At 41.6% G+C, this 24,547-nt stretch overlaps 1 protein-coding gene across 2 annotated transcripts in view; it reads left to right on the forward strand.

The window, feature by feature from the left end:
• Window positions 1-24,547, forward strand: part of BMP2K (BMP2 inducible kinase) — a 104,984-nt gene that overhangs the window by 18,785 nt on the left and 61,652 nt on the right. For both annotated transcript variants that reach the window (XM_084759358.1, XM_084759359.1), the window contains exons 2-4: window positions 10,254-10,372; window positions 13,319-13,424; window positions 24,242-24,384. In XM_084759358.1, coding sequence (XP_084615484.1) covers window positions 10,254-10,372; window positions 13,319-13,424; window positions 24,242-24,384 — 368 coding nt within the window. The remainder of the gene's footprint in view (window positions 1-10,253; window positions 10,373-13,318; window positions 13,425-24,241; window positions 24,385-24,547) is intronic.

Below are 24,547 nucleotides of genomic sequence, written 5' to 3' on the forward strand. Positions count from 1 at the left end.
GGACGGCTTGGTTGTTGACAGACTTTGCATGTTAACCCAGGTCAACACAGACTTCTTCGTTTATCTGCTCACTTTGTTTGTGTTGTTGGAAAGCAGTGATAATGTAGGCTGGCTTTTCCTCACCAGTGGATAGAAGACACATTTAGTCTGGACTGTTAAGCAGAGGATTTGGTATGTGGGATGTGTTCCCTGCTACTTGACAGATCTGACAAACCAGCAAATAGAGGCGCTTTCTGTGTAAGGGAAGAATCATACAGACTGCTCCTTCAGTTTGAAAGGCTTGCTTGTGTGTAGTAACATCAAGATAAATGTACCTGAAACACCATGGCTGTGCTTTTCTTTGGGGAACACAGAATGGGTACACATGTATGTGTTTCTGAGGCGCAGGGTTGGTATCAGGCCCTGCAGGGTGACAAGATAGCGGCTCTGCTTGTGCTATGGCTCTAGTTGAGGTTTTCCTTGGTACCCTCTTCTGAAGTAGTCACAGAAGGCTCTGTGCTTGCGTGGCACACTCAAGGTTGTTACAGTGCCAGAATAAGCATTGGCATGGTAGGGCTAGGATAGCGAAAAGGGAGCTTAATGTATCTGCTCACTGTACGTTGTGTCTTCTCAAAAAAAAAAAAAAAAAAAAAAAAAGGAGTGGGTGTGGATGTGAAGTTGCCACAATCCTGGCCTCTTCTGTTTGTTAACCTTAGTCAAGAATTAGCAACCAAGTACAATACATGCAGTGAACATTGAACCCCCTACCCAGGTCCAGCCAATGGACAGGACATTCTGCATAGATAAGTCAAGAGTGGGGACTGACTTTCACATGAACTCTGGTCCCCCATATTTGACCACGTCCCCTTGATGGGGAGGCCTGGTGGCACTCAGAGGAAGGATAGCAGGCTACCAAGAAGAGACTTGATACCCTATGAGCATATACAGGGGAAGGAAGTCCCCCTCAGTCACAGTCATAGGGGAGGGGAGTAGGGGGAAAATGGGAGGGAGGGAGGGAGGGAGGAATGGGAGGATACAGGGATGGGATAACAATTGATATATATGAATTAATATATATGAATTAATAAATAATAAAAAAGTGAACAAAAAAGAATTAGCAACTGAAGGGTGGTTTTGTGCACAAGTTATTTAATGTCAGGTTAGCTCAGTTGCCAGATATTGTGAGTTTTGCATCCTGGGATCACTTCACGTTAATATTTTAAGTTGGAATGGTTTAACTACTCAGTGCAGCTACAGTTCTAGAGCAAGACTGCATAGTTAGCTCATCAGCACATCACTTTTTAAAAAAGCACGAGTGAAGACATCACTTTAGTTGCCAGTCCCACAGAAAACAATAACAAAAAGGGGGGAAACTTTGAAATAGCTATTTTTACCTAGTAAAAAAATAGAACTTTTATTATAAATTAAGCATTTAAAATAAAAAATGGCAAGCTCATTATAGTAATGAACTTCAGATTGAATGACATTATTTTTGTACAAGAAACATCTAAAAGTAGTAAATGCTGAATATATTTTATTTCTTGCTTGTAAGGCTTTGGAGGGTGAATACATTACAATAGTTTTGTATATAACTTGAAAACTTGTTTTCTTCTACAAAGTTTCATTTTTTTTCCCTTAAAGGGAGTTCAAAATATTTTAAGATGGATGTGTACATTTTGCAATGCTAATTAACTGATCTTTCTTTGCTATATACTGGTATTTTACCTGTCTTTATTCTTCCTCTAATTCTCCATATGATGGATCAGTTCACAAACATAAGTCCTGAGAATTTGTACCTGTAGATCCTAGCTTCGTTTCCTATGGTACAGGTATGATACCAAACTATTGCAAATACTTTTAAATGTGAAAAAAAAATGAAATTCTCACTACACTGACTGACCTCTTGATTGAAATGAGGCTCATTCCTGAGTTAAGAAACCGAACATCCTCTTCCTCAGAGCTTTGACCTACCTATTATTTTCAGAACCTTTCTTAATATTTGAGTAATCTCTCACTTTGTTTCCTGACTCTATCCTTCATCCTCTCTAGTCTTCTCAAACAGTGCTCCACAGCTGCCTGATTTCAGTCTCTTCTTGCTCTGTTTGCTTTCTTGTCCTGTATTGCTTTGAAATTATGTGCTTTTCTTGTTTCCCGGCTAGTTAGTTAATGGAGACTATAGTACAAGACTTCAGACACATGTTAAATTCTTAGAATGCCCTTAACTCATCACTCTTGTTGTGGCCTCTTGACAGAAGTTGATGTTCTTTTCACAGCTTAATGCTTTATTAATCTTTATCCTGTAAATAAGACAGCGAACTTACGGCTTTATAAGTCAGTGTTTTTATTTTTATTTTTCTGGCTGGCCTGGCACTTGCTGTATTGACCAAGCTGGCCTTGAATTGGGAGTGGTCCTCCTGCTTCTGCCTCCCATGTGCTAGACTTACATGGGTCTAGTACATGTCCTAAGGATGGACAGCAGGTGAGCAGGATGGTGATGAAGAGGGAGCACAAGCAGCGTGCAAAAAACAGTACTTGCACATATGAGCATGGCAAATAGAAAGCACTATTTTACCCCAGAAGACAAGCCAGGTGCATTCCACGTCATCACTGCCAGGAACACTTCCTATTCCACCGGTTCTGTGCACCGTAAATCACTGCTTCTGCTCTGGTTGCAGTCGTCTTTGTGTTCCAGACTCCTAGACTACCTGCAGTAGAATACCACTCAACACATACAGAGTACATGCTCGGAAATGTGCCAAGCCAATGATACAGTAGGGGAGCAAAGCTAACCACAGGCAAGTCATTGAATCACTCATGAGCCTGATACTGTGCACAATGATTGAAACAAGGCAAGTAAAGTAAATACTTCATAGAAGACAGCAGTAAGTCCCCAGAAGGAAAACAGTGAAAGCAGGGATTGATGGGAGCCAGGAAAAATGTGTTGGAGAATCTGTTGTGGAGATTTAAAAAAATTAAATCTAGGTTCCTGAGGAAGATAGAAGGTGACTGAGTGAAGATGGGAAAAAAGGGAGAAATGAAACCTTTAGACTTTGAGGCGAGTGTATTCCAGGTAGAACAAAGTAAATATCTAGGTGTAAAATGGGGCAGAGGGGTTAGAGAACACAGGCAGAGCCAGATGCTACAGGCTCCTGTCATGGAGAAGGTAAAACCTCTCCTGCTTTTTTCTGACTTAAGTGAAATAGGAAGCCACCGGAGGTTACGGGCGCAGAGGTGACAGGAGTGGGCCCAGATTTTAACATGTCCAGGGTGTGGAAAATCAAAGGAGCATAAGATCAGAAGCAGGAAGCCCACCTGGAGACTGGTGTCGCTTTGATAAAGGTGACAATAGTTTTGACTAGGGCAGTGAGGAGCTTTGGAAAATGAACTCACGCTGTCTTCTGAGGGGAGAGCATAAAGGCCTAAAAGACTAAAAGCATGCAAGAGTGCCCTGACTGTAAAGGAATCTCGAGCACAGAAGCTACAGGACACCCAAACAACGAGTCCAGATGGGATAAGCACCTGATTTTGAGAGCAATGAATGGAATCAATTGGATGACGACTTCAGTTGTTCAGAGCGTAAGAATGCATCCCTTGAGATTAAGAAGCCTTTTCTCCTTTTCCTTACTTGCGTGTCCTTGGAACAACATGTAAACTCTACTTTTATGTAACTTTGGTATTTACATTCTAGTTCTATTGATAGTCATGATCTTGATCACTTGCTGAAGTTTTCAATGCTTATTTTGTGGCTTCGATTTTAAGATTTTTATGCATTTATTTATAGTACTAGGGACTGAGCCTAGGGCCTTAACCTGTTATACTGTTGAGCTACACATCTACAATCCCTTGTGTTTTGAGACACCATCTCCTTATGTAGTCCTGGCAGGCTGCCACCTCCTGATTGCTGGAATTACTGGTGTGTGCCACTACATCTGGCTTAGCTTTTTAAACATTTTATTTGTGATAATTTGATACATGTATACAGTGTGAAGTTATGAAATCCATCACCTTATTTGCCATCACTCCGTGTTGAGAACACTTTGAATCCTCCACTTTAGCATTGGGTTTTGAAACATCCAATAAACATCTTTCAGCCACTCTACTGCCTTGTAGACCAAGCAGTGAAGTTAATACTGAAAAAGGGTTTATGAATTAAATGTGATGATTGTGTGAAAGTGTATTATGTGGGTTAGTGCTGAAAATCCTCACAGAGTATGCTAACTTTCTTCATTTTGACCATGGAGGGCATTTTCGCTTCCAAGATGAAAGGAAACACTTTTGTATTTGAAATAATACTGATAAGTGTCAAATTGGAAGTAGTTTTTCTAGGAAAGAACAGGCAGGCTGTTAACACAGCTTGTTGTAGTTAAGCATCACTTATGGCAGTGAGCTTGCATTTGGTTTGCATACCGTGTGTACTCGGTTAGGAGACAGTCAATATCAAGGAACAGGGGCTTGGATTAAATAGAACCACTTCCAGCAGAATCTGTCAATTAATACTAAGTTATTCACTCCATAGATGATTTGAGTGTCAGGCAAGATGACTGGCGTTGGTAGTATATAGTAAATGAGGTATACACAGTACTTGCTTTTCTAAGTATAGAATCCATTAGAGAAGAGAGAGCTCTTTCTTTTTTTCTGTTTCTTTTGGGTTTTTCGAGACAGGATTTCTTTGTTACATAGAGTCCTGTCCTGCCTCTCCTGGACTGTCCAAACTGTCCTCAAACTCACAGAGATCTGCCTGCCTCTCTGCCTGCCGAGTGCTGGGTTAGAGGTTTGCACCACCATGCCCAGTGAGAAGGGAGATCTCAAATAACTGTTACCCAGGTAAATACTGTGGTGGGTGTATTTGTGTTAGTTCATTTGTAAGAGCTGCAGACCCAGATGCCTGCAGCACACACAGCATGGGACTGGGCAGTGATAAGCAGTGGAAGTGGCCAAGATGAACTACCATGTATGTGCCCTGAGAAAAGGATCCACTGGCAGGCTTATAGGGACAAGGGTCCCTATTTTATGAAATTTCAGAGAGATTAAAAAAATCTGATTGCTGTCTGCAGTATTACAGCTTACAAAACTTTTAAAATTAAATATTATTGTAATTTGAAGTTGTTCCCTGTGTATACTCATTTTTCACAGTACCTTGTTACCTAGGGACATTTTTGTGTTTGTTTTGAGGTAGGATTTCTTGTGGCCCAGCTGGCTGTAAACTAATTCTGTAGCTGAGGACAACGGCTCAAAACTCCTGGTCCTCCTGCTTTTATTTCTCAAATTGTTGGGATTACAGGCACACCTGGGTACAGTTGCTTTGTTTCTTTTTCTAAGGCTTTACGTAACCCAGTTTAAGCATGCTTTGTGTTTTATACATAAGGTATTGTGCTTATCAAGTAAAATTTTCTTAAGAAAAATTTGGGGGAGTGCATTGTTCTTACTTGATTTCTTCATTTTCCTTTTGTTCCTCACTTCTATTATTTCTAGATTCTTCTGTTTGTAATTGTACATTTCCCTCTTGTTTGGCATGTGCCAGCATGGGTAGGTGTGGGCTGTGAGAGTCACTAGAACATAGGATTTATAGGGGAATAAAAGACCTGGCTCTTCTTGTTAGACTAGCTGTCTGCCTCCTCAGTGTTCGGCCTGTTTCTCATCTATAAAGTAGAAATAAGTGAAAGGCTGTATGATGTTACAGGAGTGAAATACAATTTGTCTTCCCCTCAGTTCTGATTCATTGCACTTACTGATAACAGTGCCTTTGGCAAGAGTAAGTTAGTAATCATTCTTAGTTAGAAAGGGCCTCACTTTTAGAGGAAAGCCTTGGGTCTGCTGACTTAACCTAGGGCTTGCTCTGTTTTTCAGAGATAAGTCGTTCATGGGAAGACCTTTGCTGTGCCTCCAACTGCACAGGCACACGTAAGGGCCTTTCCTGCTTATCGTGAACAGAGCTTCAAAGTCACATGGTTTTCCTTGGCCATGGTTGGAGCTAGGAGTTGCTGATAGTTGAATCTTCCCTCTACTTTACTGGCAAAGTGTACAGGGAAGAAAAAAGACCACGTGATGTTATCTTCCCTTCCCTCTCTTTCCTCCCTAAGGATACATTTCCTAGGAGTTATCACCTACAGCCACATCGTTGACAAACACGAGCGATTCATGTGCGGGGATGCTGAGAGCTGAGGGTTTCTAGGCTACCATAAACTTTTTCTGTCACAGGAGACTTGCAGTCCCTTTGGGAAAGTCTCAAGTGTATAATCAGCAGTAGTGTCCTTCTTCGGGGATCCTGTTAGAATCGAAAGGACTACATAATGAAATGCTGTCTCAAAATGCAAGGGCTGTGAGTGTAACTCGGTAGGAGAGAAGACCGCAGAGCGCCACAGGGAGCGGCCTCAGTCCACTGTGTATGTGTAGCTAACCGCGAAGGCATCTTACCACGCTTCTTCTGCAGCATGTGGGTAATTCTAAATGAGGGCTTCTTCAGAACATTTCTACTTATAGGAGAGATGTCAAAGAAATTGTACATGTTAGTTTTAACAAGAGATTCAAGAAATCCCCCATTTTCCTCTGTGGGAAGAAGGAGCAGTTTGACTAAGTCAAAGGTCACTGATGAGTTTGTTTGTCATTTTGCATGCACTCTCCTCCTTGCTTAATACTCAGTGAAATTCTGAATTAATAAATACTACCAACTATGCTGTGTGGTACAGACAGGAATTCGTGAGAATTAAAAAATATTCACGCAGTGGATAAGGAAGTCTAATTGTATGAACATATCAGTATTTGCTAAGTACATGACAAGTCTGTATTGCATGTTTCTGATATCTTGTACTGATTTCCAATTTTTAAGGTTTTCCGTGACTCCTTTTAGGTTTAATAATTTAATCAAGCCAGTAGTCACCAGAACATAATCTGTGTTTACATGAGGGTAATGTTGTGGGGCTTATGCTACTTATGGGGGGTGGGAATCATGTTAGAATTGAAAGGATTTTTTGTACCAAATATTGCTGAAACACATCTGTCTTATCCAGAAATGATATTTTCTAAGATGTTGCCATCAACCAATATTTAAGCAAGTTTAAACCTACCTAATGTTTCAACATGATATGCACGCACCCTCAAGGCACTAAAGTAGCATAGCTCTTCCGCTGTATCCAGCTCAAGGCTGCTCTTATGCTCAGTAAACAGCACCACTCATAACATGTACCATGACAGTGCCTCTGAAGGAAAAGTGATGCAGGCAAACGGCAGTGTGCTCTCTTGCTGCCCTTTGTGTGCATAGAAGTAGTACATGGGCCTTTTCACTTGCAAACTCTTGTTTGTTGGACCACGTGGTACAACCAATCATGAGAAAACACTCAGCCTTATGTTTAGGTGGGGGTGTGCTGGGTGGGGCTGGGCGGGGCTCGGTGGGGAGACTGAGAGACTACACTGACTTCTGAGAGATGGAGAAGGAAGCCAGTGGAGTCTCTGGGCTTTTGCAGGAAGGCTGGACCAAGGAGGAGGCAGGCTCTGTTGGGGTTAGTTAGTCCCCCAGGCTAACATGGCCAAAGCAAAGGCAGGCCTGCGCTCTGCGCATGTCCCCTTTCTTCGCTCAGCCTGGGGTATGCTCATGCATTCCTCATGTGCTTTCTGCTCAGTTATGGTGCTGGAGCTGCCTTTGTCCTTCTCTGACTCAGGCTTTGTTGCTACTGACCTTGACTTTCACCTTGGCTCTCTGTTGTTGGTCACTCAGGCGACACTATGACTTTCAGCCTTGTGTGTTATGGTTGTGAATTAGACTGTTTGTTCTTGTGTTCACATAGCTAGGCGTGTAACTACTCCGTGGTGACAGTCGCCTCGCTCACAGCCACCAAGGTGTCGGTGCAGTTCTCTTGGTTACCTCATGTCTAGCTTTTATCTAGAGGTGGTCTGAAATGGTCTCCTAAGAGGAAGCTTCTTCTTCGGATTGGTCTTTACTTAGAATTTGTGTGTTTCTCAATTTCTTTTTGTTCTTTAAACCTTAAAGCTTGCTTCCACTTTGCATATTCTTCACAAGAGTTTGCATTTAAAGTTTTCATTGGTATTAGAAATCAGAGTATAAGGAAGGACACTCCCTTAGTTAGGGTTACTATGGTGATGAAACACCATGACCAAAAGGAGTTTGGGGAGGAAAGGGTTTTATTTGAGTTACATTTTCACATCATAGTCTGTCATCAAAGGAAGTCAGGACAGGAACTCAAATAGAGCAGGAACCTTGGAGGCTGGAGCTGATGCAGAGGCCACGGAGGAGTGCTGCTTACTCCCTTACTCCTCATGATTTGTGCAGCTTGCTTTGTTATAGAACGCAGGACCACTAGCCCAAGGATAGCCCCACCCACAGTGGGCTGGGCTCTCCCCCATCAAACACTAATTAAGAAAATGTCTACAGGCTTGCCTGCATCCTGATCTTATGGAGGCATTTTCTTAATTGAGGCTCCCTCTTCTTTGATGACAATAGCTTCTGTCAGCTTGATACAAAACTAGTGGACGTTTTTGCCTTGTGTTATGTTCCTCAAGGGCTTTGTGTGGCCAGCTGGTTGGTGGTCAGTGGCCCAGAGCCCTGCCTGCCTCTCACCTGGCCAGCTCAGTTACGTCATACTCAGCTCCAAGCCCACTTACCCGTCACCTCAGCGTGTCAGACTCTGTCATGGTAACTCTCAGTCTTCCTTTTTAACCCAGTCTCTGTTCTCACCGCAGCATGTGTGAGCGCCTTGGTACTACGAATGGAGAGCTAGCTTGTACAGGAACGGGAGTACTCATTAAAACATTCAAAAACCAAGCATATGTATGATAGCTTGTAAAACCTAGGTAGAATTATCTAACAAAGCTCACGGTCATTTAATTGTATGATTGTGTGTGTTTATGTGGAGAGGAGGGTGGAGGTAACCTCTCGGGTAGGTATTCCATGTAACTGTTTCACATAAGAGCTTTGAGAAAGCGAGGTTGTACTTGCAATTGTATACCTAAGACGGGAAGGGACTCCAGGTCAGTAAAGATTACTGTCCCTTCCACTGTTGCATTTACTTCTGTCAGTGTCACTGACCCTTCCTCTGTGAGATCTGTATCACTTCATAATTTCTTCTTGTGCGTCTTGAAAGTGTCTCACAATACATTTGTCTCATATTTTCCAACAATAGCACCAATTTAACAATCATGCTTTTATAGTATTAACAGAATTGATTCGCATTTAAGAAAAACGTGTTATAAAAATGAGTCTTAAAAATTTAATGTGAGACTCTTACCTTAGATTTGACAAAAATAATTGCTTTTTAATAGCACCATCTAAGTGTGTATGTAAAATGAAGTGCCTTCTCAGATGCAGTAAAGAGAACATTTCAGTGGCTGGCACAGGTAAAGAAGGCATCGCCGTCTCCCGGAGCTCTGGAGGAGGGTGGCTAACTCAGGGTTCTGAGCCATTTTCTCTCCTGGGACTGTGGCCACAGATTGTCTCTAAGAGTCACCTTACACAGAGGCAGGAGAGAGGAGTGGGTTCACCATGGACTTCGGTTTGGCCGGAAATCAGTTGCTGCCATAGCAGTAGATTTTTCCTTTTATACCTTACACCTTATAGAGCCCAGAGTCAGTTGCTGACAGGCGCATCCCTGCAGTCAGAGGAGGGCCAGCTGTCCCCTTTTTAGCTATATTGAGTGTTAAACAGTAGCTGTGCTTCACGTCAAGATGGGTGGGGGATAACTAGTGTCATGAAGCTAGTTCCACAAGGGACCTTTGTGCACACTGCGTCACAGGTATTTCTGTGGGAAAGTGAGTTTTAATATATTGCCCTTGGAAAGAGAAGCAGATTCGTTTGAGAAGTGTGCTTAAGCACTGCTCCTAATTGATACAGGAAACAAGCAATAGGCTCTTAATCAATACGTTGCTTAATGTACTTATTTTTGTCTTGAATATAGTCCTTGACTGGTACCCTCTGTTATTTAGCTCCAAAATGATCGTGTGGCGTGGTGTGGTGTGGTGTGGTGTGTGTGTGTGTGTGTGTGTGTGTGTGTGTGTGTGTGTGACACAGAGAGAGACAGAGGAGGGGGGGGGATATTAAGTACTATTTTTGTTTTGTTTTTCCTTGCTATGTAGCTTTAAATATCCTAAAACTCACTTTGTAGACCATTCTCGCCATGACCTGGCAGGGATCCACTTGCCTCTGCCTCCTAAGGGCTGGGATTAAAGGTGTGCACTATAGTCACTACAGTGTCCAGTAAAATAATAGCATACAATTTGATGGTGGTTTCTGATTACTTTAAATTAACTGGAACATCCTTTCATAGGTGGCTTCTCCACGGTCTTCCTGGTGCGGACTCACGGTGGGATCCGATGTGCACTGAAGCGAATGTATGTCAATAACACAGCGGACCTGAGCGTCTGTAAAAGGGAGATCACGATTATGGTAAGTGACACTTGGTTGCTTTTCTTTTGATTTTATACTACAACACTCACAGATTTTTAGGGAAGTTATGCATCATTTTATACACACTTGAAAAACTTGAAAGGTCACAACAGTTATGTGGGAATTGATAGCTCAGTGCATCTGGCCACCCGAGACTCAGCACAGCTGCAGCCTTTTTCCCAGTGAAGGTTCACTAGGCAGCGTACCCTTCTTACTTTATCCAATCATTGTAATTGTGGGCTATTTGGAGAATAGAAAACTTAGAATTGCACATTAAACAGCAAGTTTGTCTACTGGACACTTTAAAAGATACAGTTTTCCAGATGCCGAGAAGCCTTGTCTCTTTTCTTGCCCAACCGTGTCTGCATTCTGTATTTCTCCTGCAGAAAGAGACTCGGACCCTGAGTGTGCTGGCTGTATTTGCTGTCCACGCTTTCTACATTCATCTTGTGTTTACACCCACGAAAATGAACATGTTTTTCATTTTACCATCCTGCTGCTCCTTGGCTTTCCTGTGGACTTTGCCGTGTAGGGCCAGTTGTCCTTTGTTAAGGAAGAACACTAGTACAGTAAGGATAGCCTAGTAGGCTAGTAAGAGCATCAGTGGCTGAGTAAACAGTACAATGTGATTTTGAAGTAGAACTTCCATCTTTCAGTAGTGTTCTCTATGCCTTCTACGTCTCACTTTTCTTCGCCTTTCCTTCTCGGTTTTTATTTGTGTATAATTGCATGCACGTGTATATTTTCTTAAGCTGGACTTGAGGTAATAAAAAATGAACTGATTTAGTTAGTACATTCATAATATACTATTCTGTAGTTTCAAAATCTTTTCGTCACCCCTAAAAAATAAGTAAATAAATGCCCTGCCACTTTACTGTTCATTTCAGTTTCCCTTCGTCTAGCTCCTAGCTTTACTCTCTGTGCTTTTGGACTTCTGTTTTAAATATTTCCAATAACTGGGATTGCACAGTGGGTTTTCCTTTTTATTTACCTAGTGCTTTGGAGGCTCATAGACATTGTACTGTTCAGCAGTACATAATTTATTTCCTGTCACCAAATGATACTCTGTCAACACCACATTTTATTCACGTAGAAAAGCTGATGGCTATGTGGGATGCTTGTCCCTTTTTGGCTGCTGTGGTACCCACGTGCATCCACATCCTTGAGGAGTTAGCTTCTCTTTGGTTATATGCCCAGGTTCTTTAAACTTTTGAGGACAGCCACACTGTGGTGCAGCAGCTGAACCATGTGTGTTCTTTGAGGCAGGCCTCACCAACAGCTTTAATTAATCCAACCCTACGTATCTCACTGCGAAGGGGAGTTCTTACTGTCCGCATCTTTATCAACACTTACGAGTACGTGTATTTATGTGATCTGATCTGTTGAATGCCAGTTTCTATTCCTTAGCTAGTTCACAGAGATGATTGGATTTTGTAAAATGCTAAAGATATTATTAGCAAAAAGGTTGAAAAAGAATTACTTCAAGACAGGGACAAAGCCTAGACTGAGTTCTCTAACTTGAGCCTAGATAATGTACAACTGTGCCCCAGTCTTTCACTCAGGTCAGTTAGTATACTTACGAGACACGTGAGGTGATACTGACAGCAGCAGTGAAGTCTTTCCTCTTTAAGGAGAGTGTGCCTTTGCAGGGGTGGTCTTCAACTTTTATTTGGCCACCCACCTTCCATTGTATGACTTAGCGTGTTTTGCATGTGGTAGGTAGTTCTGACCGTAGACTGCTTTGCATAGTGAAACTGCGTATATTATTATAAATGTAGTTGTCACTATGTTTAAACTAATCCTCTCCCTCTACTCTTGGGTCTTCACAGGTGCTAAGCAGCACTTACCACTGAGTGGTCTCCAGCCCTGTTGTAGCATCACCATATGCTAATGGCGATTTTGTACTAGGAGGAAATGTTATCAGATTTTCTATTTTGTTATTTCCTTGAACACATCACTAGTGTTATCTTTAATCTGTGAGTTCTTTTTCACAAATGTTTTCTGTCGACTTGTTCCTGCTTTAGATTTAGTGAAAAGTATATATACCCATGAATTTATGGACGAGTTCTTCATAAATTATAATATTCTTAGGAAAATATATGAAAGTAATTCATTAACATTAGAGCTTAATTCATTTATAGTTTTTAGATAAATATTATTAGAGTTCTAATATTTTATTCTTGAATTTCAGAGAACTATATTATACACTTACTGTGGTAGATTAAGTTATGTTGTGTGTGTGGTGTGTGTGTATGTGAGTGTGGTGTGTGTGTAGTGTGTGGGGGTGTGTGTGGGTGTGTGTGTGTGAGGTGTGTGTGGTGTGTATGTGAGTGTGGTGTGTGTGTGGTGTGTGTGTGTGTGTTGTGTGTATGTGTGGTGTGTATGTGAGTGTGTGAGTGTGTGTGTGTGTGTGTGTGAGGTGTGTGTGTGTGTGTGGTGTGTGTGTGGCGTGTATGTGAGTGTGGTGTGTGTGTATGTGTGTGTGTGTTGTGTGTATGTGTGGTGTGTATGTGAGTGTGTGTGTGTGTGTGTGTGTGTGTGTGGTGTGTTGGGGGTGGCATGAGTGGAGGTTAGGGTGACTTGCGCGGCATAATCCTCTCCTTCCACCATGCTGGTCCTGGGGATCAAAGTCATGTCCTCAGGCTTGGTAACAAGTGTCTTTACTGCCTGAGCCATGTTGCTGGTCCTTGGTTGATTATTGCTTTTATCACTTAATTGTTTACATATAAACAAATGATCATTTTTTTTTTATCTTAGGTAATGACTATTACATATGCATTAAATTTTCGGTGAAGCCATAAATCCCCTCACTGTAATACTGTATTCTCATACCTTATTCTTACTTTAAAAATTTATTAAATTTACTAAATTAGGCTTGCAAACTTTACTCATAGAAGTTTGAAATTTATATTCTCCAGTTTTAAAGATTTTATTTCTTTTTCACAGAAAGAGCTATCTGGCCACAAGAACATTGTTGGTTATTTGGACTGTGCTGTCAACTCAATCAGTGATAATGTGTGGGAGGTACTTATCTTAATGGAGCACTGTCGAGGTAAGTGTCTGTCTTTATCTGTAGCCAACTACAGGGAAAACCCCTTCCGTGGAGCACAGGGCGTAAGCTTTCTCCCAGGGCAGCTGCCACCTTTTTCTAGATGCTTTAGTGTAGATTTGGCTTTAATGACTTAATTATAGATGTTGTTAAAACTTATTTAAAACCTAATCATACTTTATAGTATGACAAGAGCCTGCAAATGGAGAATTAAACAAAGTGATAATTGGGTTCAAAACAAGAAACATAAGCAAGTAAAGTTGTATTTCTTTTCTGTATAATTCTTTGGTAATCCAACCAAGACTTGGTGTTGCAGGATGAACTGTAAACATGCTAAAGGTATCACATTTATGCAGCACATACTATTTTTTGTTAGTGTGAGTATCTAGCCGTGTACCCGTATGGGTATGCCTGTCGGAGATTGAGACATATTTGTATGTTTCTTTACTTGTGTGCATATGTGTGCTTGAGTGTGTACGTGTCGGTCACAGGGCCCTTGGGAGAGTGGTTCTCTTCTTCCATCACGTGGGTCTTGGGGATCAAACTTAGGTCTTCAGGCTTGGTGGCAGTGCCTTCCCCCCCCCCCCCCCCCCAGCATACCACTTACACAGTGTTGGGTTTGAAACAGGGCATCTCAATTGGATCTAGAGCTCATTAAGTGGGCTAGGCTTGCTGGCAGCGAGCCCTAGGATCTACCTGTTTCCACCTCCAGCATTGGGACAGTGGGTACCCTCTGCCACCCCATCTTTTTCACATACACTCTGGGGATCCAGCTGAGGTCCTCACACTTAAAGGCAGCATGATACCCACTGAGTTATCTCCTCAGTCATCGTTTACTTCTCTCTTTAGTGAAGCAGGAGTTCATATAGCCCAGGCTGCCCTTGAACTCCTGATTCTCCTTTCAAGTTATAGAGCCTGCATTTCTTAAAAGTGGTTTATTGATTTTTATTTTATGTGCATTGTTGTTTTGTCCGTGTGCACATCTGTGAGAGGGTGTCGAATTCCCTTGAGCTAGAGTTACAGTTGTGAGCTGCCATGTGGTTGCTGGGAATTGAGCCTGGGTCCTTGGAAAAGCAGCTAGTGTTCTTAACCACTGAGCCATCTCTCCAGCCCCGTAGGACCTGAACTTTTAATATATAATCTTCATGTTACTTTTATTCATTTATGTCAGAAAATAGGAAACCACATTTATTTAGACATAAATGCTATTTAAAATGTTTACTTGTGCAGCATGCCTTAATAGTAATAACAAATTGAAACTATTCCTGACATAAACTTCTAAAGGTGTAAGGAGGAGGACACTTAGTCCATTTCCTACAAACATAGTGCACTTACTCGGCTTTTTAAAAAGAAATATTTATCTGATGTTTGAATCAACAAGGTTTGTTTCATAGGAATTTTTAAGTCAAAGTGATTTATGTAGGCTGGAGAGAGCTTAACGGATAAGAACACTGACTGCAGGTGCAGAAGACCCAGGTTCTGCCTGGCTCACAGCTCGCTATCTGTGGTTCAGTTTCGGGAGCTCTAACACCCTCTTAGGGCCTCCACGGGCAGCAGGCACACATGTGGAACACATATATACCTGAAGTCATAACATTCACTAAATAAAAAGAAATATTAAAAAAAAAAAGGAAAGTAATTTATGTGCGTGTCTGAAAAAACCCAATAGCTGGCATGGTGGCACATGTCTTTACCCCTCGCTAGGGAGGCAGGGGCAGGCACATTTCTGTGAACTTGAGGCCAGCCTGTGAGAATTCTAGGACAGCCCCAGGCACATACTCTGTCTAAAAACAAAACAAATGGCATCAGGAACATCAGTAGTTGTCTTAAGCCATGGGCTGATTGAGAGCCTCTTCACCTCTTCTGAGTCCCTCAGTTTGGCCTTCCTGCCACGCCGCCTCTTAGGTTTTCCAACGTGCTTCTGTGCGGCCTTGTAAGTGGGACTTGGTGTTCTGAGTGAGTATCGTGAAGCGCGGAAGAGAAGGAACCTGGAAAGCTAGGGAGCAGGCTCTCGGAAGAAAAATTGCCAGTGCCCTTTCTGGTTTTGTGTCACTGTCTGCCAAGGCAAGATCAGGATTGACTCCCAGTGCTGCGTATTCTTAGCTTTGGACTAAGTCAGTGTTTTCATTGTTTTGTGTACCACGCAGGGGTGATATGTAATAGTTTATAATTACACTTTCCTTCCTGTCCCGTTGATTTTGCTGGAGTTAATAACTGCCCAAACTTTCACTCGCCTAATTTCTTCAGGTATGTTATTAATTTAGCCCATCTCCCTCAGTAGAAATTCAAGTCTCTGTGCAGGAAGCTTAAACATTTGTGTAAGTTTTATTGTTTTCCTTTTCTTGGAAACATTTTTTAGAGAGACTTAAATTCACCTGTTTAATTTTAGACAAGATTTAGTAGTCACCTGGGAATTCTTTATTTCCGTCTATCTTGGACGCCCTGTTACTAGCCCCCCCTGCCCCCCCACCCCTCTTAGATGTTAGGGATTGAGCCTGGGCCAGCTGGGTGCCTCTGAGCTGCATCTTCAGTCTCTTGGACTAGTTAGTTTTCCCTTAACTTGTTGATAATGAATTTGTGGGTGGAGACACTTTGAGATCTTGAGTTTGTAAGCATGTCTTTATTTTTCCCTTGCAAGTACTGACCTGCTTTGAAACTGCTTAGCTTCTGAGGCAGGAGGAGCTTAGGGATGGTAGACAGTATGTCTTCATTTTATGCTACATCTGACTTACTTTGGCTAGCTGATAGAAGTAACAGTGATGCAGAATGTCGCCTGCTTTGGTCCATTTTTCTTTCTACTGTAGTGTGATGCCTAATTTATTTTAATGTGACCCATTTTCTGTATAGACACTAACTTTGTTTATCTCCCTTGTTCTGAAATCTTATAATATCTATACTTCATGTGTTTTTTGGTAGGACACCCAGGCTTTTCTCTTGTGTACTTGTGTTCTCATTTAAAAATGCATGTTTGTCTTCATGCAGAGATTGGTCATCTGATTATCTTTTCATTTTTTTTCTTTTAATTTCTGCTTTTGTTGAAAGTGTCCTTAAGGGTATATTTCAAGTTTTCTATAGAATTTTGTAGTTTTGCTAGTATATTGTTTTAATTTTTAGCAATTCTTTTACAATGTTCTTATTTTAATTGTAAATCTTTTTTTTTAATTAAAAATTCAAGTGGTTAAGATATTTTTTCCTTTATTCTAACTGTCCCAGGTTCTTACGCTTCGTTCCTCTGTTCTCAGCGTGTGAGAGGTTTGCTGTGTGTATCACAGATCACAGTGTCCCCTGCATTGGCAGGTTTATCTTAACGAGAGGAGTCCAGAGGCCTGGGCGGAGTAGTTACAGTTCCTTTTCTGATAGGAAGCAAATCGATACCATCTTCTTTCTCCCCTGAGGGAGGAATGCTCTGGAAGAGCAGAGAACTGGAGAGTGAATTTCCTCCCTTACTTCTTTTATGGAACTCACTTGTGCAGTTCAGGCACTCTGGCTCAGCAGACTGTAGAAGAACGTGTTAGTATAGGGCCTGCTCCATGCTTGTGGGCTCTCAGTGCTTACGGCCATCTTCTGGGCAGTGCAGTCGCCTTTTGCCTTAAAGGTATGTGTTCGGAATTACTTAACTTGCTACTTTGCGCTTAAAGCAGTGGTTCTCAACCTGTGGGTGAGACCCCTTTGGGTGTCGAAGGACCCTTTCACCAGGGCCTCATATCAGATATTTCTGCATATCAAATCCTTACACCGTGACTTACAACAGTAGCAAAATTACAGTAATGAAGTAGAAATGAATCATGGTTGAGGGTCACCACAGTGTGAGGAGCTGTGTTAAAGAGTTGCAGCATTAGGAACTTTGAGAACCACTGACGTAAAAGAGATACTGTGTTTTTGCAACCAGAGTTTTAGTGTATTTCTATTGTTTTATAAATAAGTTAGGGACAAATTATGGCAACATGTGCTTTCTAAGTTTATTGTAGAGGATGCTTTGTATTAATTTCAGTAAGCTGTATTGAGAATTTGGTAGCATAATGTAGCAGTTGCTTATTGCTTGTGCATCTGTAGGGCAGTGGCTGTGGGCAGAGCCTGGCACCTGCTGAGTTGGCCAGAGCGTCTTGTTCACATGTCTGTGGGCAGCTGTGACTAGTTGGTAGTTCTGTTTCACACCTTTCATGCTCTTGTTGGCTCTAATAGGCTCTGCGGGGGTGGATTCATTCTTACTTATTTATTTATATTTATTATACTGATCATAGCCCCCTCCCTCCTCTCCTCCCAATCCCACCTCCCACCTTCTTCCCCCCTTCCTTTTCCCCTTCTCAAAGAAAGTAGTCTCCTCCACCCCCACCATGCCATCCTGCCCTGCCACTTCATGTCCCGTTAGGACCAAGTGTGTCCTCTTCCACTGAGGCCAGACAAAGCTGCTGAGCTAGGGGAAAGTGATTGGAAAGCAAGCAGCTGTGTCCATGTCAGTGACAGCCTCCACTCCAGTTGCTGAGAGACCCACATGAAGCTGTCCATCAGCTCTATAAGTGTGTGTGTGGGGGTGGGGGGGTAGGTCCAGTCCGTGCATGCACTTAGGTTAGTGGTTCAGTCTCTGTGAGTCCCCTTGGGCCTAGGATAGTTGATTCTGTTAGTTGTCTTGTGGAGTTCTTGTCCCCGTTTGTGTCCCCCTGTCCTTCCCTACAACACTTCCACAATATTCCCAGATCTCCTTCTAATGTTTGGCTATGGGTCTTAGCATCTATTTTGATCTGATGATTGGTGGAACTTCTCAGAAGGCAGTTAGTCTCATGTCTGCAAGTATAGCAGAGTATCATTAATAGTGACAGGGTTGGCTTCCTCTCATGAGGTGGGTTTCAGGTTGGGCAAGTCATTGGTTGACCATTTCCGCAAGCTCTGCTACATCTTTATCCCCGCCCATCTTGTAGACAGAGTAATTTTTGAGTCAAAAGTTTTGTGCCTCTAGTGTAAGTCCTGCCTAGCCATAGGGAGTGACCATTTCAGTCTCCGTATCCTCTGCTGCTAGGAGTCTCAGCTAGAGTCACCCCATAGCTTCCTAGGAGCCCACCCTGAAGCAAGTCTCCAGCTGGTCCCAGAGACCGCCACTCACTGGCTTCCATCTCTCCCAGCCCCACTGCCTCCCATCCCCACTTTTCTGAACCTAGTCCCCACCTTCTTTCCCCTCCTCATCCCCCCTCTCCCACCCTCTTCCCTGTCATCATCTAATTCCCATGTCTGTCCTGTGTTTCCTTCTGAGTGAGGTTAAAGCTTGCTCCCTTGGGTCCTCCTTGTTCCTTAGCTTCTCTTGATCTGTGGATCATGGTTGTCCTGTACTGTATGGCTAATACCCACTTTTAAGTGAGCACATACCAAGTGTGTCTTTCTGGGTCTGGGTTACCTCACTCAGGATGATGGTTTCTAGTTCCATCCATTTGCCTGTACATTTAAAGATTTCCTTGTTTTTAATAGCTGAGTAGTATTCCATAGTGTAAATGTGCCACAGCTTCTTTCTCCATTCTTTGTTTGAGGGACATCTAGGTTGTTTTCAGTTTCTGGCTACTATGAATAAAGCTGCTATGAACATAGTTGAGCAGGTATCCTTGTTGTGTGGTGGAGCATATTTTGTGTACACGCCCAGGGGTGGTAAAGCTAGATCTTAAGGTAAAGTTGTTTCCAATTTCCTGAGAAAGCGCCAGATTGGTTCCAAAGTGGTTGTCTAAGTTTGCACTCTCACCAGCAGTGGAGTGTTCCCCTTTCTCCACATCCTCGTCAGCATGTGCTGTCTTTTGAGTTTTTGATCTTAGCCATTTTGACAGATGTAAGATGGACTCTGAGTCGTTTTCATTTGCATTTCCCTGATGACTAAGGACAATGAACTTCTTTCCTTCCTTCCTTTCTTTCTTCCTCGTTGAACATTTCTTTCAGTGCTTCTTGGCCATTAGAGATTCCTCTCTTAAGAATTCTGTTTAGCTCTGCATCCCATTTTTTAATTGGGTTATTTGATTTGTTGTTTCTTGAGTTCTCTATTTTGGATTTTAGCCTTTGTTGGATGTATCATTGATGAAGATCTTTTCCCAATCTGTAGGCTGCAGTTTTGTTCCATTGTCTGTGCCTTTTGCCTTACAGAAGCTTTTCAGATTCTTGAGGTCCCATTTATTAATTGTTATCTTAGTGCCTGAGCTGTTGGTGTTCTGTTAGGAAGTTGTCTCCTGTGCCAATGTGTTCAAGGCTCTTCCCTACTTTCTTTTCTATTAGATTTAGTATATCCAGTTTTATGTTAAGGTCTTTAATCCACTGGACTTAAGTTTTGTACAGGTGATAAATGAGGATCTATTTTCATTTGTTGAAGATGCTTTCTTTTTTTCCATTGTATGTTTTTGGCTTCTTTGTCAAATATCAAGTGTCCATAGGTGTGTCGGTTTATTTTTGGGTTTTCAATTTGATTCCATTGGTCAACCTGTCTGATTTTATGCCAACACCATATGTTTTTTATTATTATTGCCTTGTAGTACAACTTGAAATCCGGGATGGCGATATCTCCAGAGTTCTTTTACTGTACAGGGTGTTTTCACTATCCTGGGTTTTTGTTTTTCCATACAACGTTGAGAATTGCTCTTTCAAGGTGTGTAAAGAGTGTGTTGGTATTTTGATGGGACGTGCATTGAATCTGTAGATTGCTTTTGGTAAGATGGCTATTTTTACTATGTTATTCCTACTGATCCATGAGCATAGGAGATCTTTCCATCTTCTGATATCTTCTTTAATTTCTTTCTTCTGAGACTTGAAGTTCTTGTCATACAGGTCTTTGACTTGCTTGGTTAGATATACACAAAGATATTTTATATTATTTGTGGCTCTTGTCAAGGGTGTTGTTTCCTTAACTTTTTTCTCAGCCTGTTTGTTGTTTGTATAAAGGAGGGCTACTGATTTTTTTTAAAGTTAATTTTGTATCCAACCACTTTGCTGAAGGTGTTTATCAGCTGTAGGAGTCCTCTGGTGGAAGTTTTGGGGTCAATTATGTACACTATAGTATCATATCATCTGTGAATAGGGATGCTTTGACTTTTTCTTTGCCAATTTGTATCTCCTTGATCTCCTTGAGTTGTCTTATTGTTCTTGCTAGAACTTCAGGTACTCTGTTGAATTGATATGGAGAGAGTGGGCAACCTTGTCTTATCCCTGATTTTGGTGGACTTGCTTTAAGTTTCCTTTCTTTTAATTTGATGTTGGCTATTAGCTTGCTGTGTATTTGCCTTTATTATATTTAGGTTTGATCCTTGTATCCCTGATCTCTCCAAGAGTTTTATCATGAAGGGATGTTGGATTTTGTCAAAGGCTTTTCAGCATTTAATGAGATGGTCATGTGGTATTTTTTTTTCCCATTTGGCTTATATGGTGGGTTATATTGATGGGTTTTTGTATGTTGACTTATCCCTGTATCCCTGTGATGAAGCCTACTTGATAAAGGTGAATGTTGTATTTAATATGTTCTTGGATTCAGTTTTTGAGCATTTTATTGAGTATATTTGCATCAATGTTCGTAAGGGATGTTGGTCTGAAATTCTCATTGTGGACTGAATCTTTGTGTCGTTTAGGACTTAGGGGGACTGTAGCTTCATAGAATGAGTTTGGCAGTGCTCCTTCTGTTTCTATTTTATGGAATAGTTTGAAGAGAATTGGTATTGGTTCATGTTTGAAAGTCTGGTAGAATTCTGCACTGAATCCATCTGGCCCTGGGCTTTTTTTTTTAATCTGGGGGTCTTTCAACAACTGCTTCAATTTCCTTAGGGATTATAGACCTATTTAGATTGCTTACCTGATCTTCATTTAATTTTGGTAAGTGGAATCTATCAAGAAAACTGCCCATTTCATTTTAATTTTCTAGTTTTGTGGAGTATACGCTTTTGAAGTATGACCTGATGATTCTTCAGATTTCTTCAGTGTCTGTCTCCCTTTTCATTTCTGATTTTGTTAATTTTGGTATTGTCTCTCTGCCTTTTAGTTGGTTTGGTTAACAGTTTTGTCTTTTTTTTTTTTTTTCTCAAAGAGCCAGCTTTTAGTTTTCATTGAGTCTTTATATTGTTCTCTCTTTTTCTTCTTATTTGATCCCTGAGGGTTTTTCTTTTGTTTTTCTGTCTACTCTTCGGTGTGTTTGCTTCAGTTTGTTCTAGAGCTTCCAGGTGTGCTCTAAATGGCTAGTATGAGCTATCCCATGAGGCCGCTTAACGCTGTGAGCTTTCCTCTCAGCACTGCCTTCATTGTGCCCCGTAACTTGTAACTTTGGGTGTATTGTACCTTCATTTTCATTGAATTCTAGAAAGATTTTAATTTCTTTATTTCTTCCCTGACCCAGTGGTCATTGACTAGAGAGTTGTTCAGTTTCTATGGCTTTGTAGGCTTTCTGTTGTTTTTGTTGCTGAGGCCAGCTTTAATCCATGGTGGTCTGATAGGATACAAGGGGTTATTTAAATCTTCTTGTATCTGTTTAGGCTTGCTTTGTGACCAAATATATTGTCAATTTGGAGAAGATTCTGTGTGGTGCTGACAAGAATGTATATTATTTTGTCTATGGGTAAACTGTGCTGGAGATGTCTGTTAGGTCCATTTCATCCATAATGTTGGTCAGCTTCATTATTTCTTTAATCTGTCTCACTGACCTGTCCTTTGGCGAGAATGGGATGTTGAAGTCACCCACTATTAATGTGTGGGGTTTGGTGTGTGATTTAAGCTTTAGTGTTTCTTTTACAAATGGGGGTGCCCTTGCATTTGGGTCATAAATATTCATAATTGAGATGTCCTCCTGGTGGATTTTTCCTTTGAGAATGAAGTGTCCTTCCATTTCTTTTGATTACTTTTGGTTGAAAGTCAATTTTATTAAAATGGCTACTTCTACATGTTTCTTGGGTCCATTTGCTTGGGAAACCTTTTTCTAGCCATTTGCTCTGAGGTAATGTGTAGTCTGTCTTTGATGCTGAGGTATGTTTATTGTATGTAGCAGATTGATGGATCCTGTTTTTTGTTTTATTTTGTTTTTTTCATCCACTCTGTTTGCCTGTGTCTTTTTATTGTGGCATTGAGGTCATTGATGCTGAGACATACTAATGACTAGTGATTGTTAATTCTTGTTACTTCGATGTTGGTTGTTGTTGGTCATGGTTTGTTAAGTAGTCGTGCTCAAAGAAGAAACAGGAAGACAAATAAATTAGATATCAGACTTGTTCTAAGGAACTTGATGCCCCTTATCAGCAGGAAATAATTTAACTATATATATTGTCACCATCTTTCTGACCCCTCACTTTACTCAGGGATCTTTTTCCTTTTTCCTTTAATAGCTAGTGTTAGGGAGTTGAAAGGGTGGAAGGAAAAAATACCTCACTTGGATGTGTGTGTGTGTGTGTGTGTGTGTGTGTGTGTGTGTGTGTGTATGTGTGTGTGTGTGTATGCACGCACGCACGCATGATGCGTGTAAGAGGGGTGGAGTGGTATTTATGACTGAGCACTCAACTGGCACATGTTCTGCAAGCTTTGATAGTTATGAGTCAGTGCATTAACTACTGCCATTGAAGTGAAAAGAAGGTTCTCTGACCAAGGTTGAGAAGAGCACTGTCTCTGGGTCTAAACATAAATGTTTAGAGACAGTTTGACAGCATGTCCTCTTAGCAACTAGCAGTAGGAGCACCCTGTCCACCCTGGTCTGTGATCTCCCTGTCCACCCTGGTCTGTGATCTCCCTAGCCACGATCCTTTGACTAGGTTTACAGTGCCAGGAATGTGGCTGCTGTGGCACCCCATGCTGGTTGGATATGCAGAAGAGGCTGAGGTGAAGAGCGCCATGCATCCAGCCTGGCAGTAGCGGGTGTAAATTCCCACCGATGGGACAGGCCTTATGTCCAGTCAGAAAACAGTCATGCCACTGTTGCACCAGGCAGCAGATCCTGTCTGGCAGGCCAGTAGCATGCATGCTCCACAGCTGGGCAAGATTATTATTTTTCTCCCAGTCCTATTTTTTTAAAAACAGGAATAAAGCATTAATGGCTCAACTCAGTAGAAACCTTTATTCTTTAATCAAGGTAGTAATTAAAAAGTCAGATTGGTAGTTCTGTTTGGCTATTAAGATAAAAATACGAAATGTTGTTATGAGTGTCTGACTTGCATCAGCCACATTGTATCTTTCTTTGTGCTTCCTTGGCCATATCTGCAGTAGCACTTTAAAAGCTACTTGTTGTCAGCAGATTCCTAACGAAACAGGAGATGTTTGTACACAGCGCTCATTATTATTATCCACAAGTTCTCCTGCATCTTTGCTCTGTGTTTGTAGTCATTCCTCTATTTCAGCGTGAGTCTCGTCCATCCTCTCCCTCTCTCCGTCCTTTCCCCATCCAAGTTCAGGTTCACCGTGTGAGTTCTCTTATAGTCGTGCTGTGTGATGTTGTAAATTACAGTCATAGTTATGTCATTATTTTTACCTTGAAACACATATATCGTATGTCCATGATAATAGAAACTTTATTTTTGTTCATCACACTTTACCCAATACAAAACCTTGTTGAATCACTGTTGCTTCATTACATCATTAATCATAAGAGAAATTGCAGTTTCAGAAGTGGCTAAATGTTAAATGATAGCAAATAGTATTAGCAAGATCCTGTCTTTTTTAGATTTCTCTTCTGAGAGATGTAGAGTTTAAGAAAGTATATCCTTGAGTCAGTGCAGTAGGTGTAAGGATCTGCATGGAGTTAGGAGACTCACGGCTAGAGCGAGAGGGCGTTTCTGGGTCTCGTCTCTCTGGTAGACTTCGTTTGGAACGTGTCCTCAGAGCTGTTTCTTGCTTAGCTGGGCAGGTGGTGAATCAGATGAATAAGAAGCTACAGACAGGCTTCACCGAGTCAGAGGTCCTCCAGATCTTCTGTGACGCCTGCGAAGCTGTCGCAAGGTTGCATCAGTGTAAGACTCCCATCATCCACCGGGATCTGAAGGTAAGAACTGGGCAACACTGGTTCTACGCTTAGAATTTAAGATTCTTTTCTTTCTCTCCCTGCTCCTGTCCCCTCCCCAGGCCCCTGTGTAGTTTGTATATGCACTATATGCCTAGTGTTTGTTTTCTGACCTTTCTCATTAGACTATGAGGTTCATCCTCCT

Source organism: Acomys minous (genome assembly GCF_964271855.1).
Source record: "Acomys minous genome assembly, chromosome: 15".
Lineage (NCBI taxonomy): Eukaryota > Metazoa > Chordata > Mammalia > Rodentia > Muridae > Acomys > Acomys minous.